Raw genomic sequence first — 20,190 nt, forward strand, 5'->3', positions numbered from 1 at the left:
TAGCCCTAGCAGAGGGGACGCGATACCAGACCTGTTGGTCGCCAACGCTAGAGAGCTAATCGGTGACATCAAGGCTGGAGGCAGCCTGGGCTGCAGTCAGTGGAGTTCATAGTCCTGAGGGTCAGGCAAAGAGTAAAGTCAGGACTCTGAATTTTAGGAAAGCGAACTTCCAGCTCTTCAAGGAGTTAAACAATAGGAGCACCTGGGAAACTGCCTCTGGGACAAGGGAATAGAATAGAGCTGGAAGATCTTAAAGGACGATTTTCTTAGAACACAAGAGCTCTTGGATCCCCAGCTATAAGCTATCACGAAGGCAGGGCAGCACAGCTGAGTCAAGATCTGCTCATCAAACTAAAAGGCAAGAATGAAACACACAGGCAATGTAAGCAGGGACAGGCATCCTGGGAAAAGTATAGGGACTCTGGGATGGGGTCAGGAAGGCCAAGGTGCAGCTCGATCTGAACTTGGCAAGGGACACAAAGAAGAATAAGAAGGGCTTCTACAGGTATGTCAACCAGAAAAGGAAGGTGAAAGCGTAGCCCCATGCTGAACACGACTGGCAAACCAGTAACTACAAACAAGGAGAATGCTGAGGTACTCAACTTTTTTGCCTCACTATTCACTGGCAACCTCTCTCCCCACAGTTCTGGAGCCCTCAGTACAGGAAAGACATGGTCCAGAGGAGGGCTGGAGCACCTCTCCTATGAGGACAGGCTGAGAGAGCTGGGGTTGTTCAGCCTGGAGAAGAGGAGACTCTGGGGAGACCTTATTGCAGCCTTTCAGTGCTTAAAGGGGACTTATAAGAAAGACAGGAACACACTTTTTAGCATGGCCTGCTGTGATAGGACAAGAGGCAATGGTTTTAAACTAAAAGAGGAAGATTTAGACTAGATATAAAAGGAAGAAATTCTTTACTGTGAGGGTGGAGCAACACTAAAACAGGTTGCCCAGAGAGGTGGTAGATGCCCCATCCCTGGAAACACTCAAGGTCAGGTTGGACAGGGCTCTGAGCAACCTGGTCTAGTTGAAAATGTCCCTGCTCATTGCAGAGGGGCTGGAGTAGATGACCTTTAAAGGTCCCTTCCAACCCAAACTATTCTATGAAATCAGAAAGCACAAAGACTTTAACTTGGGGGTGAGGGAATTTTCTGCCCCCACTCCTAACTTCCTTAGTACAACTCAGCAATTTTCAGTTCTACAAATCCAGCTCTACAATCAACCTTGTAGCAAAGATTAAATAAGGTTTCTCAGTACGGTAGACAGATAGCAGTTTTAAAAAAAGCAGAGTCTGTTCTGTTTCATAATGTATCACTACTACTTGCATTTCAAAATGAAAGCACTTTATCATAGTCTGATCCAACTTTATAAAAAAACTCATAACAAGGTAATGTAGTATTACAAATTTATTTAGTTTTTTTGAAGTAATTTTTCAGCATTGAAAATTTCACACATATAAAACAACTTAAACTTCTACGCATTAAAACCAAAGTATGGATTTTTTTTTTTTTTTAAAGGAAGTGCTGTGCTTTTTTTTTTTTGTTTTAAAACATGTCTCATGAACCAAATTCTTCTGTTATAAAGCTGATAAAAATAAGTGATGCACCACCACATTTTCTTCTTTAACAGGTGAAATTCATCTCTTTGGGAAACAGGATTTTTTTTAATAAATTGTATCATGAAAGATACAGACCTGAAAAAGGATAAACAATCATACACAAGGCATAAACATTACACAGTAATTCAGACATTTTATAAAGAGATCTGGAAAAGTACCTAAAATAGTGATATTTATTTAGTATAAAATTTCAATAATAAAATATTGCTCATAATAAATAAGAAAACATGAGTTTCATTAATACTGTTCTCCCCTTAAAGCTCTCTTGGATGTAACATGATCAGACCTGATCAAAACTCAAATTTTTATTTTTCCTCTGTATGAAGGAGGCAGGTTTACAGGCTTCAGGTCATTCTTTGTTAGAAACAATTTTATTATCAACAAAGCACAAAATTAAGTTCAAGGCTCACGCATAGTTATGGGCAAAAAAAAAAAATAAATCCCAAAGTGAATAAACCTTATTACAGTAGATTTTAATACCTAAAATATTTGCCTTTTTTGTTAAAACCAAAGTGGAATAAGACTTCTTATGGATTATGAATGCAAAGAGAAAGCCGCCCAAGTTTCCTCAAAAGCTTCTAAATATCTGTGCAGCTGTATTTAATGGTTATCAAAGCTTTTAGGGAAAGTTAGCTCTATAGGGGGATAGAAGTTGTATCCCATTTATATGGGGACATTTGGTTTCATCCCTGCTCGTCCCATCTGTAGACATGGCAGTTTGGAGCAGTTCTTCAGCAGCTGCTCGATAGCAATATGACGGACGTTGAGCTCTGAGGCCAAAGAGTCCTTTTCTTGGACTTGCTGCGTCAGCTCTTCAAACACATCTGCAAGAACGTTATTAGGTTAATGCACTTGGTCCCTGAACTTTCACAGAGTTAAGCAGCAGCGCTGAACATTAGTATGACACAGGCACAGACATTTAAGTGGGCTCATGCACAAGAACACCACTTTTTCTGGTTCCAGCACAGCCTCATGAATGCATTGTAAACTGAACAGGATAACCAGTTTATAGTTTTAGGTGACCTGAGCCAAGGTGGATCAGTTTATAACTCATAATGAAGTTGCTTCCAGTCAAAAAACTTAGAAAATACTGTATTCTTCAAGTGGCACTTAGCAATGCCCAAGGAGGTTACATAATAAAAGCACCTAGAAGTTCTTTGTTTTACGTGGAAATTTCAGTTCAAAACTTAACTGACAGTAAAGCCATCACTTTTTTTTTTTTTACTTTTTTTTTTTTTTAAAGACAACTTTCTTTATTACAAAGCAATACAAACCCAAACCAAAGAGTATTGAAAAATTCTCACCCTGGATTTGCTTGAGCAGTTTTTCATTAAGTTGCTTTAACTCTCCAGGATTCATCATAGTCACTGTAACAATAAAATCTGTTATTACTACTACCGAAGTCACATAAGCATCCCTAAACAGACTGTTTCCTCAAATTGTCATCATTTGCATCCTAGTAATTAACAGAGGAGTGGCAGTAAGTAAGCAGCAACATTATTTATCAGTCATTTGTGGAGAGTTTGAAAATTCTCTCTTTTATGTTGACAGACAAGGATTTACTCCACAGGAAAGCCCCTTCTTCGGTGTCAAAAAAAAGGAAACTCAAGCCCTCAAACCAGAAGTGTCCAGAATCAGAACTGTTTGTAAATTGCTTGACACCTTTAAATACTTTACCTTCCTTTGACTGCAAAACATGGTTTCCACAGTGTAACCCCATGCAAGTTTACCTGTTTAATTGTGGACAAGTGCACAATTCTGAGGCAAGTTCTGCTACATTTGCAAGCCTACAGGAAACGGCGTCTGGACAGTTTTTAGCATGCGGCTACCTGCTTTGGCTATGAAGTTTTGCACTCTATGCATGTAAGAATAACATACGGTTTCCACTGAGTACCTCAGTGACAAATGATGAAAAAATAATATCTTAGTTTGATACAAATACCAGCATATGAAAATAGGTTTACTTCTCCCTTTCTGTGCTGTGTTCCTAGTGAAAACTAAAGAAAGAACCCTCAGCATCATTCAAAAGCCCTTCTGTATAGAAAATATATATTAAACCTCAGAAGAGACAGTTGTGAAAGTATTCTACGCCGCCCTTGATCAACAGTAGCAAGTAGGGAATGACTGGCGAGCAGCGGTGGGCACAGGTTGGTGCTGTGCCTGCTGCTGAGATGCCCTAGGCAGCACGGCAAAAAGTGACAGTCCTGATCACAGGAGGATACAGGAACTGAAACAAGCTTTAAGACCCTGTAATTTTTAAATATGGTTTTTAAACAACGCTGCAGCTTAGCAGAGCTCTCACTGCATACTTGAGAAAAACCTATGCTGCAATCATGCAGCTTTTGTTCAGAGATTTCTCAGTGCAAGAGGTTTCTATATTGTAAATTTAAAGCTTAAGTTCTGAAAACAATGGTCCTTACCTACCCACAGCACTATTCGATTATCCTAAGCTGCCTTTTTCAACCTCACATCTTGCAGTTGTGGGACATTAACTTTCTGTCGGTATTGCCAAACCAAAGAAGTTGGCGATAGCTAAGATTGCCTACTTGTTATTCAAGATATAATGCCACTTACAAATGAAAGAGATTCACCTTTCTCCCCCAACAGTCAGGGACAGTGGAACTCCTTCCTACCTTTGGCTATCAATACAACTGACAATTCCTTTCTCACATCTTACCACCCTTTAAACTCCGCAAAAACCCTGATGGGATTTAAAATATAGTAATTGACAGCTCTATAAAAATTTCAAGATTCCCCTTCCCCCCTTTTTACCCAGTGGTACGATGTTACTTCCCATTTCTTTATTATTTTCATCAACATTTCATCAGCTGTAGCAGATGGGCAAGTTCACACATTTCACATGTATAACAGGACAGGACTATTTTATGCCATATAATTCTGATACACAAGTGAAAGGGAGAAGGAACAGAACACTGAATTTAATTTATTCTATCCATAGTTGAGAACAATTGTAAAAAAAATATTGACCAAGCTATTTGCAGTTACATTAACAATAGTTTTGGGTTTTTTTTTTTTTTTTTTTTTCAGTAGACCGCTATGTTGTTACAGTGGAGGTACTGCAATAAGAAGATACCTAATTCTGGCAGAGAAAAGCCTGAGTTTTTCTCTAAAATGCAAACCTTATATAATCAGAGTCTCCAAATGAATGTCTTTCAAAGCTAAATACTGCAAAAAAGATTAAACAGATACTTATAATACAAAGCAAAAATTCCTCAAAAGTGCATTATGCAGTAATAACAGAAGAAAAAAAAATCTGTTATTGTGCTCAAAATAGCTTTATGTTCCCTTGTCCCGAAATCAGAGACATAAATTCCAAGTCACTAACTTGAGTTAGATAACCCTATAAACCGGGTCAAGCTTTCATAATTCCTCTGTTAACTGCTGTCCTGATTTATGTAATCCCAATTTATGACTCCAGAGGACAGGTGGTCAAACAGCACAGCATATGTGTTTTGATTTATGGCTTTAAGACTACTAATTCACTACAAATGCAATATGAAATATCATATAGCAGTTAAAATCCTTTTATAAAGAATAAGAAATGAATAAACTTTGCAAGGACAGGTTTGTTAAAAAAAAAAGTGAGCCTAACAAAACTGATAACAACTTTTTACAGTACCTCTTTCTCAGTCTTCTGACATTCTCAATTCCATTATTACCTTCTTTTTAATCACCTAATTTTCCACTGAATATTTTACCAGCTTATTTTTCTTCTTTCTCAGGTCTTTTGAAATTCAGAAACCCTCTCCAATTACTTTTCTCATCTACACAAACAAGAGTGGATGTATCCCAGTTTAGGACCAGGCACTGTTCTAAAAGCAGGAGCTTAGTCCTAAGACTTTTCACGTAGGTTGATTCCAGACAGTACAATATCCCAGCTTCTTCTAGTGACCTTCTTAAGTACCGGGAAAACTTATTTTCTGCTGCTTTCAGTAACATCACAGTCATCAAGAGAATTGCTCAGGTCTACTGCTACACCCTTTAAAAGAACACAGTGGCATAAGAGCCTTCCCATTTTCTTACACTCAATAAACAAAAGAAAAAAAATGTAATAAAATGCACAAGGAAAGTCTGCTACTGTTACAATTGTTTAATTTTATGTTGTTTCACAAGTTTGTTCTGCTACCTTACTTCTAATTTCCCCTATTGCTTAGTGCAGCTGTCTGTAAAATGTAACTCAAGGCACTGCGCAAGTTCAGTAAGACAGTTGTTTTCAGGAGCTTCATAATCTCCACAGGCAGGAACTGCCAGGACTGACATTAAAGTGACTGTAATCAACCACAACAATAACTTTTTTTTTTTGCATAAATTAGGCACGTCTGGTATCACATTGGGGTATAACTAACCCAAAAATCTAAAAAACACAACCAAACAAAACCCCAACACCAACCAAACCCTCCATACTATATGCTTAGCCACATAGCCTTTTTCTTCACAGGTTTTACAGTAACTCCAAACTGCAAAAAGCTGTGTTTCAGGCTGTGAATTAATGCCCTGTGGGGACACGAAGTGGTCAAAAGATATTTCAAAGAATGCCCTTGCCTGCTAGGTTGTGTGTAAATAGATATATACTTACGTTCTTCCCTGCTGTACTGAGGATACCTTCTATGAGCACTGGTAAGTGAATCACCTTCAGCTTTTTCAGTTTTCTGGGTTTGGTTGTGATTAGACCACAAAACACTGCTGCAACAAAAGGTAGCACCTGTTTCTTGCAACACCCCAAGTCTGAAATCTGTGGATTCTCTTTGTTCCAAAAGAGTTTGTGAGCAGCTTGAGATGCCTCCAGAATTCCCGTCTATCCATTTTGCAGAGTATCTAGGTACTGGGGAATCAAACTGTGGGAGTAATTTTCTATCAGTCTGATGTCTGAAGTTAAAAAGCTGGTGTTGGGATGATTTTGAGCTTTCGGGATCAGAGTCTATATCCTTGTTTTGTGCATACTGTATGATCCAGTTAATTTTTTTGCTCAAGATATTTTTTACTTCTGCATATGGACTTTTAGAGAGCTTTGATCGCGGACAGTCCTGATTTGCTATTAAGTGGAATTTTTCAAAGCAGTCTCTGTGCCCCCTTAAAGATCTTGTATGTAGAAGATCTGACTTTGGTACTCCTGTAAAGACATAACAGAAAAAGGTTCACTCGTATACTCAACTAATTTTTCAAAATCTTTACTCACAATCAACCAAGAAAACAAAAACTTAACTGATGCTCTCCTATTAACAGTTTAATCACTGAAGTAAACAAGGATATGTGACACTAAAATTTTTAAAATTCCACTCGGTCCCGAGTCCTTAGTGTTTTGCACACAGTAGTCTCTACTGCAGGACTTCTAAATTACCTGTATATGCCTCTTGGATGATAATGCAGATGAAACAAACTGCTAATTCTGTACATACTGCATCATACCTATAAACAAGTGTATAAACTGTAGAAGTTAAATAATCCCAACTGTATTATCAGAAAGTTCTATAGAACGATACTGAAGAGCATTTTGAGAGTAGTCATTCATGCTCCCATCTTCTATGGATGTTATGAGCTATCTGCTCAACAAATACCACAATGTGCAGGCTTGTGTCATCGAAGTAGTCAAAATCTTTAAGCCATCAATGATAAGCAAACACTGTCAATCAAAGTTAGTAAGGCATATATTCACAACACTGCAAACTCTACAAAAACAGACTGATTTGTTCAATGTTATTTGCTTAACCCAAGTGATTCTTCAACATGCTATGCTGATGAAGTTTACAGCGCTTTCTTTCACTTACGGAAAATGTCATCAAATTGGCTGAAAAACAAGTTTTACACAATTTCCTATGCAATAATGCTCAGGAACCCACCTAACAATTTGACCATAAGATGAACGAAGCCAACATCTTCTGACCGCAGGACAGAGTAATTCTGTCTAAAGCCAGTACTTGAAGATTTAGTGAAGAAGAGGGAGGAGAACTGCAGAAAGCACAGTTAGTAAACCTAGGATAAATGCAGTTTTGCACAGACTGTTTATAGTTCACAGCTGCTAATCGGTACTAACATCTGTTTTGCTCTTAGGATACCACCCTTCTCCCAACTCAAAAAATCAAAAGGTACCTACCAAGTTTTTACTTCTTATTTTCCCCTGCATCCCCTCCTTCCCCCAAACTAGGGAAAGAACTACTGCACTGTTTCTATTAAAAACAGAAAAAAATGAATCTTGCAACTTTAATGAAATACACCCAGAGCTGGTTCTAGAGGCATGGCTTCTTGCAGTTAAGTTCTCTGTCTGGCACACCTGAAGAAGCAAATCAGACTACATTTGCTCATGAATATACACTGTCACTTCTGGGGCAATCACAAAATAACCACCCGCACAAGAAATGCTAAAACACTGCAGTCTCACTTAAAAAAACCCAACAATATTCCTTTGAGGCTTTCTGCTTCATTATTTCCCTGAGAATAACATGTTACTTGTCCAATAGGACAAGGGTGCGAAACCACACAAAACCAAACACTACACAATTTCAGTTACACAAAAAAAGAATAAGTGCACCATGACTTTATGAAGCCTCATCCGATTTTGGGGTCTAAGCTATAAGCTCAAGGTTACTCAAGTCTTTCTTTCTGACAAATGTACGTTTTAAAAGAGTTTTGAACATTCTTAACTTCCCTACTCCACAAGCATGCTGCTCAAAGAAATCTATTTTATCAGAACTCAGTAATATCAGGTATGCCTGAAATTAGAAACTATTATAGAGGAAAAAGAAAGTTACTTCAGAAGTCTAAGTTTTGCTATTTTATATGCCACATACTAGCCATGTCATTATTTCTGACCATAGAGCAAGGTATTACAAAACACTTCCAGTACAGAAGAATAACCCCCAGACCAGAATTTACATGCTTCCCCTTTCCTTGCTCCACTGAAAGAAACCAAAAAGGGTCTATCTAAATACTCTTCAAAACAGTAAGGAACAGAAAACATACAAAACCAAACCAGTTTTGTACAGAATTGCTTAGACTTGCTTCAGCTTTCATGTAACTGGTCTCAATTTTTACTGTAACGAACACATGCAAAAAAAAAAAAAACAACTCTAAAAAACAAACAAAAAAACCAAACCCAAAACCCACAAACAACCCTCAATATTTCTTTTGTACTAAGGTGACAATTAGTCCTTTCCAATACAGAGAATGTGAATAACGTCAGCCACTAACCTTCTGGACTTGCATCCCAAGAGCTGAGCACTCACAGCAGCTGCTGTGCCAGCACAAACTAGTAATGATGTACCTGTATCACAGCAAGTAAGAGTATGTTTCTTTGACACAAGTCCTTCTGTTGTGGGCAATACCATCAGTTTTATGAGGCAGAAAAGATGCCTACTTCTTTTTGGTAAGACTTAATACTTCACATTTTTTTCTTTCATCACAGTGGCAGAAAAACCTACCAGCTGGTAAACTTGCATGGACCAAAGCAATGGCATATAAAGATGATCCAGTTTTAGAAGACACATTACTTAATTCAACACTATATACAGAGAGATGAATAAAACAAGGTAAGACTTCCGTACATTACAAGAAGACAGACCACAATTTTGGCAAACTGCTATTTGTCGGTTCTAGGGATTTTCACAGGGTTTCAGTTCTGTCTCAATGTTCCTGTTTGCCAATATCCATCTCAACCTTTTTATTTTTTTGGCTGGTTGCTCAAGTCAGCAATCATACCGCCATTAACATTTCCCCCCCCACACACTGGTAGGTATGTATACATTTTTGTCCCTTGTCTTACTTTCCAAGACTAGGATTGCAGACTATGTCCGAGTACGTCATACCCTTCATACAATTTTTTCAGAAAAGGAAAAAGAACCCCAAAAATTAGCAAAAAGCCCACAACCACCCAGAGCAGGAAAGTTATATCTGCAGAGAAAAAAAAAAAAAAATCCACCAAAATTCAGTAACATCTAGAAGATGCCATCTAGTTAACTTAAGACAGCAGATGCTATTAGGAAAAAAGCTCACACCAGATATCATTCCTCAAGTGAACAAGATTCACAGGGCGATACCAAACCTCAAGACAAATCATAAAAGAAAATAAGTAATTTGCTTCTGATTCTGGTAACCCATGTGTCCTAGATGAAATATGAATGGTTTCACTTTACTCAGCAATATCTTTGTATGTTGAGCACTTACAAGAACGGGGCTGCTTATTTAAAAGCCTAGTATTAAGGCGAAAAAAAAATTAAAATGGAATATTTTAATTTGTAAGCCATGCAAGGCAGAAACTCTTCCTCTATACTGGTAGAGTTCTCAACATAATCAGTCCTAATCCTGCAAAATAATTTTGTAAATAAATGACTAGCAATTAGGCAATTTATAAAGTAGTACACGTTTTTGTAACTTCTAGTTATTCATAAGTGCAAAGCAGAAGAGAGCGGGGAGAATATTTACCACATAACTAGGTGTATAATCACATCTTAATAAAGTCCACCTCATTTTAAAGCATTTGTACTTAAAAGTTAATCAGTTTCCATCACATTAAAGTCCTTTTTTTTTTTTAATGAAGAAGTCTACAAAAGCTTTATTTCTGCCTTTGCAACTCATTCTTCAAGAACTATGTATAACTTCTTCATGATAAAGATACAAAACTATGTTGAAATGTTTGCTCACTTATATATAAAGCTGGCTAGAATAGTTGCTTTATTTGGAGGTTATAATAATGAACAAGTTCAATTCAAAAGGAATGCTCTTGAATACCAAGACTACTGCACATTCCTTCACAAACATTTTCACTAAAAATCAGTGATCATTAGCTTGCTTGTTTAGCTTCCACAGCAGGGTTTTTTAATTTGTTTTTCTTTTTTTAAAAAACTTTCTTACTTTGTCTTTCAGCTCCATCAGTTGAAAATAACGTTAAAGAAACCCTGCATTCCCTTTTTAGCAATTTATAACGCAATGCTGGAAACTAATGTTTTTTGCAATGGTGAATAACCTTAGCTTGGGCAGCTGAAGAGGAAAAAAACCCAGAATTTAAGATGGAGTGAACTAAAACTAACAAGAGTACTTCTAGACACATGAATAGTCAATTTTAAGTTTGTAGTATGACATTAGTTAATTAAAGCCATGTTAAAGTCCCTTTAAAGAATTTACAAATACTTATGGATAAGATTTATACCTGACCTTAGAGAAAGGAAAAGAAAACCTGCCTTCTCAGTATAACGCTGGCATACAGCTTCCATAAACATATAAAGTACATGTGGACAGTCCAAGGAGAGTGAATGCAACTCATACTGTAAATTTGTATTGTACTGGTAACATGGGCAAAATTCTCTGTTTAAGCCAGAACACCTAGAAAAGGTCTACCTCTCGTTTTAGTTAGTTGTGGAGACTGCCCCCACAGCCAGTGAAGAAACACTTCTTGGGCACAATTCACCTCATCCTAAGTAGTCACCTCTAGAAATATTTGTGGTAAGCACCTATGCTTTTTCCTTTAGTCTTATAAGTGAGAAAGAACCCTCGTGAAGGTCCATGGCTGCCTACTTTAAGAGCCGCAGCTTCTACCACGTTTTGAAACGTTCCCACTGCTGCTCCCCTCAGCTGTCCAACCTCACATACAGTATCACTCTGTAAACAGAGATGTTTAACTGGCTTATGAAACTGCTCCTGAACAACTGCTCGTGTCCACCAAGAACACCAAGATCAGATGAGCTCAAGTTTGGTTTACTTCATGTACAGGGCTAAGACCAGCAGCAGACAGGGAAATGCTTCACAAGACATTAAATGTTGACATCTATCTATTTTAAGCCACTGCTATGTATTAGTCTGCTCATTAAGAGCGCTGAAAGAGGGGGGGTGTGTTGTAATAGAAAAGCAGATCCCAAGACCTGTTCAAAACACATTAAATAAAACCAGCCCATGATGACCTAAGACAGCAAGTCACCCACACGTCTAAATGACAAGGGGTGAGGAAAACTGATATTCTTCAGTTGGACAATTCTGCCAACACCGAAAAGTGGGATCATTAGAGATGCGTTATCTCCAGTACATCTGCCTGACAAGATGTAAAGCCAACTGCTATTTTTAAGTGTATGCATGCAATTTCATTTGAGAGTTAGATCTTACGATTTATTAGATTGGCTGGAAGGAAAATGCCAGTGCCGTCCATTAACTTCCAAAACCAGACACATGATAAAGACCAGATATCACTTTCATATGATAAATCCAGTACATTCCATACATCAAGTGTGCACACAAATCATCTCCCACTGCATTTCTATTTGCTATGTGCTAAAATACAAACGAGCTAAGACATACTACTACATAAGACAGAACAGAGATCCAATTGACCCTTTAAACACGTTTTCAAAATTCATGATCCCTATGTACTATACTAAGAAGAGAGTTTACTACTTTATTAGACAAGTGAATACATTCTGATGAAAACTTTACTATGTGTTAAAGACGTCTCACACTTTGGTAAGAAAATCAATTAAACTGACCTTAAAGATAGCAGAAGCCATGAGACAGCACTTCTGTATCATGGATGATGCCAGGTAAGTAACACTAACTGCTCAATTTCCTTGTTTGCATGTACAAACCTCCCACACTTGCAAAAATTCAAAATTCAAGAATGTACTCTTAGAACTAGCCACGCAGCTCTACTATACTTATATGGGGCTTAGAAGATTAAGAATAGCATCTCCAACTAAGTTCAGACTTGAATTCATAGTTAAGAGGTTTAGTGGAAACCGCAGCTAGTTCCACAAGTCTATTCAAGTTTGCAGAAATGAGTCATACCCCTAGACTGAAAATGTTACCTTGAAACAAGTTCTCATCTGTCTAGCCTAAAGGGCAGTGATGAATTTTTTTAGCTTTTGTTGCCAGAATAATGTATTTTACTGGTTATTATTTCATTAACACTGAAAAAATAAGGATGTGTAATATTTTGGAACAGAATGAAATTAAAATAGCAGTTTCCAAAATATTCTTCTGTAAGGTGTAAGAAGGAAAAAAGTGAAACTTGAATGCTTACAGTTTTTAACAACTAAACCACTTTTTTTTTTTTTTTTTTTTTTTTTAAGATGAGCATAAAGGACATAGAATGAAGATATTACACAAGATTTTATAGACTTTAACAGGAAAAAAGCTATGCAATAAGACAGATTTGCTTATAGCATTTTTGTCTCAGCCTGGAGACTGGAATGCACCAACCTGATGCTGAAATTGCTTCAAATGCTGTATCAGCACTTTTAAAGGACAATGGTAATGTAATTATATCAACATAAATCAGGTGAAGAGATGCCCAGCACTTACACTATCTCTTCTTTTATATTAGAAGACCTGGGATACACACTGTCACTTACTATTCAACTTTAAACAGAAATGGAAGCAAGCCAGTCAGCTTGTCGGCTAGCATTCTCCAAGATGTTATCGTAGTTAGCAGCACCAGATAAGCAGAAGAGTAAATAAAACTCAGTTCAAACAATCGCATTTTCCCCTTCTATTATGGTTTTGTCTCTGTTACAAACCCCTGAATTTCAGGAAACTCGGACTAAACGGTAATTATTACAGACCTTCAACTTTGAAACCTTCAGAGACAAGTCCGATGTTTGAACAAATACATTCAGGTATTAAGTTCCTGAAGCCGCGATTACCACAGGCGTAGCGCAGAGGATCACAAAGTGTGCATTAACAAAGGACTGACGCATCTGCATCGCACAGTGCATTCCCATGTGAAGATACCTAAACAACTCTGAGCAGCACCACAAGCAGCACAACTGCTTAGCACTCCGGCTGCCCCTGCACACCCTGCGAAATACGGGCTAGACGGTTACATCTTCCTAATAGGAGAATTAGAGCACAGTTGGGTGCATACACAATGTACAGCACCACATTCTTACACAGAAACCCTACAACTGGCCCTTCAGAGCAGCTTGTAAGGACATCATATTCAGGCAGAGAGGTTTGCTGATACATACACATACAGATAGCTTTTACACAAACACACACATACGGTTTTGTGTGTTCATGTATTTTCCCCCCACCCTCCAGTTATAACTGCAGATCTGTTGTTAGTATTATACATTTGCTACCAGAGTTCATTTTCCCATATTATAATGAATTTAAAAAGGAGAAGTTTGTCTCAAACTAACACACAACACACGATTTCCTGGTTTACGCAATCCAGTTACATATGAATTTAAGATGTTTCCTGTTTCAATACACAGATTACTACTGTGACACCTACTCAGAAAAACAAAACAGTACAATCTCTGATGTTCACTTCGCCTGCACAAGGCAAACAAAAACCATCTAACTTCGGCAGACCCACACCAACAGGATATTCTAAACCTCATCCAGAATGTTAACAGCACTGTACAGAATTAGCTTAATTTCTCAAAATGTTAGTTCAGTATTTCATATGTATTTACTTTGCATATTTTAAACTTTAAGAATCATTTCAGTATTCTGTTGTGCTAAATCACATGATAATGACCCTTCAGACACAAAATGTAGTTTTGCAATAAAAGTATTTATGTGTAACGTAGTTCACTCAGCTTCCCCGAGCATGAATCCTCAAACTAAGTGAGCTGAAAGAGAAAGCGCAACAGGGACAAAAATACTGCTCTTTCAAGATACCACCTCCCGCTCCTGCCCCCCAATCCCATTTAGACTGAAGATTAGCACTACTAAACTCTCCTAAGAGTGTTGCTATTCCCCTGTTCAAGAAAGGTTGATGATGTGCAATAGGAGAAAGTTTAAACCTGCATCTTGGCTTTCTGTTTATTCTGTTCACCCATGTTTCCTTTTCTTCTCCCTTTGCTACCACTCTTTCAGTCACCTTCAGAGAAAGAGACCCTATAATCCATGTACATCATTCCTGAATAAATTCTGGGACAGACACTACAGCTGAACTCCAAACTGCACTCAAATCAGTGGTGGCTGTGAATTAACTGAACTTAAAGCATAATCACATTTTAGGCTAGCCTATTATTTTATTTCAGTAAAAAGCTAAAAAATATACTATTAAATAAGTTATGATGGAGACCTGATTTCTCATAAAAAGTAAAGGCTTTATGACAGAGTAACTAACTTTTTCATTCAGAAACTCAGCAGTTATTTAATTAAGGCAGACCACAAATTAAACTTTCTGTATAGCAGTCTTGTCTATAAAGGACTATAAGAATAGCTTGATTTTTTTTTCTCCAATTATGTATCATTATCAAGCTATTGTCCAAACATAATAAAAAAAACCCAAAACACCCCAATGTCAGGAAGGCAAAGGCTGAGACACATCACAACAATCACAACACTGGTCCAGGAAGAAGTCTGTTGAGTCATTACAGATAGGGATGGTCCCTGATTTGCTCATTTCTAATTACTCATCTTACTTAACCAAGACAATCAACATGACCATCTACACATAAGCAAACTTGTACAGCTGTTGAATTCACAGATGTCAGAAGACACAAAGATTCATCAATACTAAGCTGCACTTAATTACATTATAGTTAAGTAAATAGTATTTCTGTAGTGCTTTGTTTATACACATTTGAGAAAGTATGTTTCAGAGGGGGGTTCAGGTGGTCAAGCTTTGGGCTAGATCAATTTCAGGTGCATGGATTTACCATAGACAGCTTTAAGCAATCAGATGCTGGCATGAGAGGAAACAAAATTGTTCTCATGAGTTTTGTTAAAGCATTAGAATATGACACCCTTTTAAAAAAGGAAATTGGGAAACCTACTTCCAGAATATCATACGTAGAGTCACGAAATCACAGAATCATTTAGGTTGGAAAAGACCTTTAAGAGCATCCAGTCTAACTGTAAATCTAACACTGTCAAGTTCATCACTTCCCCTTGCACACGCATCTGCAATGCACCCTTCTATCTGACCCCCTCCTAGTGAGGACTGGATGGTCAGGAAAGATGGAAGAGGTGCTATACATTCTCCTTAAGTCAGACAGCATTTAACAGATGGAAGTTAACAGGGTGCTGCAAACAGTGGGAGTACTTAAGCATCCTGCAAGATGCTGAGCTGTGACTAATAGCTTGCCTGTTCTTAAAGAGCAGCTATTTCCTCCTTCACTGAGGGAGAAGTTAAACATGCAGATCAACACTAAAAATGAGCAAGCCTTAAGCACTGTCCTAGCTGCTGCATGAATATCTTTTCAGAATAGCCTATTTCACTTCCTGAATTACTTAAAAATATGTGTACCTGTTTTAATAGCTTGGATTTTTAAATATGATGTTAAATAAAAAGGCAAACTATTAGTGAGAATGACATTTGCAATTGTAGGATAGCACATCTACAGAGTTGATGCAACTTTCAGCTCATTCTGTTCAAGAAGTAGCAATGTCATAATGCATTTGAACTTCATTAAATTACAAGCAGGAGGTCAATATGAAAACATCCAGCATAACATTCTGAGTTAGTGAATTATCTATTTCATTCCATACCCAGGACTGCAAAAAGATTGTTATTTTAGCTGCGTATAAGTTGCAGCCTTTGTCACAGGAAAATACAGGAATGCAGTAGATGTGTCAAAAGGAAGAACAACGTGACCGGGGATATGGTAAAGAACCGGCTCATGCACTGATTCAGCTAAAAAAATCTTATAACAATTCTTCGTAGGGTCACCTACACAACCTCTGCTGCCCTTAAGCCTCCTCTCCCTATAAAAGTAGTAACTGTACATCATTTCAAAGTGGTACACAGGAGGCAGAATATCAGAAATTGAGGTACTTCGAGGCTATAATGATCAAAGATATTAATACTTTTCTTTTACTATGCAAAATAAAAGAGTGAGAATATAATGGTTTAGTTAACTTCAGGTGAGCTTTCCTCACTATTCTGTTCAAGTAGCCCTTTTAAAATTAACTGAAAATTTAGAAGATTATGCAAAGTAGTCTGCTGCACAGATTAAGTCTTTACTATTATCAAGTCTATTTAAGAGTTCCAGAAAAAAAAAAGCTGTTCCAGCTAAAACACATGATCATTTTGTAAAGTAATACCCATAAGCTGAATTTGTCAGTTACTCGTTATCTCAAGCAACAGAACATAGAAACCATCCAGCATTTTTTTAATGCTTTCTGTTTTATCTATTTCAACATGTCTAAACCAAAACTAGATTCTGAATGTAATCAAAGTACTTAATTCTCATTATGGCAATATGGTGTTTCCCCCCCCCCCCCCCCTCATTTTAAAGCCTAGAGAGAGAAACATCTTCACATTGAGAACCATAAACCTATCACTTTAAAGCAGTAAGAAAACTCAAGCAGACTGACAGGTTGTCTTAGGTTAGACAGATGCTCTGAGTTTTATCAAAAAATACAAATACACAAGCATGCCTCTTCTAAACAAAAGCATGAAGCATGCAAATTACTACTGAAGTATGGAAAAATTGTTCAGATGAACATATATTGCCTCTAGTAGCAACAAAGACCTTGAAGGCATAACTTTTTTTTTTTTTTTAAATCAAAACACAGTACAGAGTATTTAAAAGTTATTCCAAATTGCTAATGCCTTTTTCAGATTTCTATAAGGTAAGAACAAAATTTTGTTACCTATACATACACTGAAAGTCAGATGCACAGTAGAAACTGTACGGAGTACATACCCTTACAGCCCCCTACGTTCCAGTCAGTTTTATGCTTCTGGGGTTCAGAATAAGTAACTAGATCACTGGGTACAGTGCTCATATCTCATAACACTTTAACTCGGAAAGACTTGATCTTAAGACATTTAGTATATTCTCATATATATCAGAGACACAACAAATCTTACTGTCATCAAAAAATTGGACTATTCACATAACAGTGTCAAGATCTTCATATTCAATTGCCCCATAACAACATAGATTACTCTAGGTAGTCACATGCATGTACAACTGGCAAATACCACTTTATATAACTGGAACAAATTACTTTGTTGCCCCCAAATCAAGCAACAGTATTTATACTTTCAAAACAATCCTTATTTGACTTAAAAAAAGGAAATAACTGATCTATTGCTCATTCATGCCCAACATTTCATTCATACATGAAAAAGAACAACAAAATGGGTAAATTATTTAGCAAAACAAGGTCTGAAAGTTTAAAAATACCATTCTGGAGGCCAAAACGGTATTACAAGATTAGTCTTTTAAAAGACAGAATTTCTACTTTATAATTTGAAGACTTTAAGAAGCTTTGAAAATGAACCCAGTTTTATCATATTACACGCATTATCATCTTACGAAAGCAAAAAGAAATAATCCTCTGGTTATTTCTAGCGAAAGCGAAACATTGATCTGCTCCAAAAAACCCCCAAAACTATTATGCTTTAAAGTTCGTAATTTAAGTCCGTTTTGTCCATAGATCCCTCTAACTATGAACAAAAACCTGGAATAAAGGCAGAACATCAACTCCTTCAGATCCGAATTAACATCAGAGATCCAATACCAGAAAATTAACACCGGAGCCTTCCAGAAGCTCTCAAAAGGAGGCGGGGGGGGATACATCTTTCCACCTAGCGGGGCAGGCACTAGAGCAGCTAGGGCACCCACCTTTACTGGAAACGAGCTATTTAGGAACCCACACCAACTATTTTTGGCCACCGAGAAAACTTTCCAAGCACACACGTCTTCCGACCTAAGCCTTTACCAAAGCTCTCCGATCAGCCCGGTGTGCGCTCAGCTGCGAGCCCAAGCCGGCAGCCGACGAACGAAGCCCCGCGCAAGGCGGCTCCCGGTAAAACAAAACAAAACAAAAACCCGTTACCTTCGATGTTCAGCTCAAAACAAACGTGGCAGAACGAGAGCGTTTCCTTCTCGGTGCCCAACTTGCAGACGCTGCAGACGTTGTCATCGTCCAGGTCGATGCTCACAAACTGCTCCTCGTTCATAGTGCCCTGGCGGGGGAGGGGACGGGACAGACAAGGGATGAGACCGTTATTTCAACCGCCACCCAACCGAAGCACCGGCCGCCCCGCGCCTGGAGCGGAGGCAGCGGCAGGCAGCACCACACGCCGCCCCCAACCAGGGTTCCGGCCCCCGCCGACACACCCGGCCCCGGCCCGCCCCGACCGGAGGGGGACGAGGGAAGGAGGGCGGGAGCGTCCCGGGAAAGTTTCTCCCTCAGAGCGCGGCGCGGGCAGCGGCCAGGCCGCACGGCGGGGTCGGGGCCAGCGGGGCCCGAGTCCTCCCGCCGCCTCCCCGCCCGCGCAGCCCTTCCCGCCCCCGCAGGCTGCCCCGCACCGTCCCGCTCCCCCTCCTCCCCCCGGCTCCTCATCCCACCCTTCTCTGCGCACCGGCGGCGCAGACGCTTTGCCACCGCCAGAACTGCCACAGCCTCAGTCCCGCTCACCGCCGTGCCGCTCCGTGCCACGCCGCTCCGTGCCGCCGCCCGCCCCAGCGCCGCTCTCCACTATTGTTCGGCGGCCAGCGCCTCCGCCGCCGGAGCTCGGCGCCAGGCACCGCCCGCCGCTTCCGGCCGAGACCACGGCTCCTGCGGGACGGGGGGAGCGGGTGGATGGGGGAAGACGCCCTGGAGCCGCGCTCCTCCGCGCCTGGGTGGTTGGCGTCGCCTCAGAGCGGCGCAGTGAAGGGCGGAGAGGCGGAAGGAGCGAGCGGCTTCGGCCGCTTCCCCGCCCCTCCCTGCGGCCACAGCGGCCGGGAGCTCCCCTGCTCCCCGGCAGCAGTTGGGCTCTCCCAGAGCACGGTGGAGGTGCCTCCCCCGCACGGAGGAACGGGGGCGGGTGGGTGAGGAAACCCGCCCCGCGCCGCGGAAGCCACGCCCCCCGCCGCACGGTGGGGCGTGTCCCCCCCCGCCCCGGGGGCGGGAACACGCGGGGTGTTCGTATCTCGCTTGGGGCCTGATTCTGCAGTTGTGTCAGCGTATGGTTACATGTAATTAGCTGGTGATACGTAATGGCCAGTACACTTGGGATTCGCTGTGATTAGGTTTTGTTAGATGTGCGAAAAATCCCCCCCCCTTTCTTCCCCCAAAAAGCAGCGTGTGCAGGAAATGAGAGTGGGGTGGGAGGAAACAAGGTCTGCTGCCACGTGTGTGCACAGAGCTGGCAAATCTCTGCTGAATTTTAACTATGTCCTTGCATGGCTCTGGATGGGATTGCTCTAAACTGAGCTTGCTCAGAAAAAAAACAAAAACAAAACAAACCAACAAAATTGCTCCTGGGAGTTTGTTGTTGTTTTTCACTTCAGGTACCTATGCAGGAAGGAAGGAAAAAAGTTACTGGTTGAACAGGATTAAAAGTTTGTGTGCATGAAAGGAAAAAGAGGAGAAGGAGAAAGGAGAGTGTGCCTAAGATAGAAAAGGGTCTCCGAGTCTCAAGTATACACATATTGGGTGTGATGGAAAATACCGAGTCCAGGCTGTACGTATGACCTGAATGGAAAGTAAACCCAAGGCGGGTCTGTGCCTGCCCTTCGTAGACAAAGCCACAACTGGTAGATCCTATCATCTCGAGAATTTCCACAGCTGATGGAAATTACGCATGACACATTTCTACGTGTCAAAGTAGGATTATTTATGAAAAAGCAAAGCAATCTTCCAGAATCTCCTACGTCAAAACACATGTCTACAGGTTT

General features: G+C 39.7%; 1 protein-coding gene across 2 annotated transcripts; it reads right to left on the bottom strand.

Annotated features, from left to right (window-relative positions):
• Window positions 1-1,406: 1,406 nt before the first annotated feature.
• LOC309671457 (protein EURL) lies at window positions 1,407-18,953 on the bottom strand. 2 transcript variants are annotated; one of them, XM_082482696.1, is made up of 5 exons: window positions 18,891-18,953; window positions 18,362-18,491; window positions 6,213-6,746; window positions 2,920-2,982; window positions 1,407-2,439 (listed from the first exon to the last, which is right to left on the bottom strand). In XM_082482696.1, the coding sequence occupies exons 2-5, from the start codon at window positions 18,483-18,485 to the stop codon at window positions 2,279-2,281; spliced, it is 882 nt and encodes a 293-aa protein (XP_082338822.1). In that variant the 5' UTR covers window positions 18,486-18,491; window positions 18,891-18,953; the 3' UTR covers window positions 1,407-2,278. The 2 variants fall into 2 exon arrangements, with proteins under 2 accessions (XP_082338822.1, XP_082338823.1); XM_082482697.1 differs by lacking the exon at window positions 18,891-18,953 and having other exon boundaries at window positions 18,362-18,525.
• Between the last annotated feature and the right edge of the window lie 1,237 nt (window positions 18,954-20,190).

The sequence above is a fragment of the Vanellus vanellus genome, assembly GCF_965231255.1.
Source record: "Vanellus vanellus genome assembly, chromosome: 1".
In the NCBI taxonomy this organism is placed as follows: Eukaryota; Metazoa; Chordata; class Aves; order Charadriiformes; family Charadriidae; genus Vanellus; species Vanellus vanellus.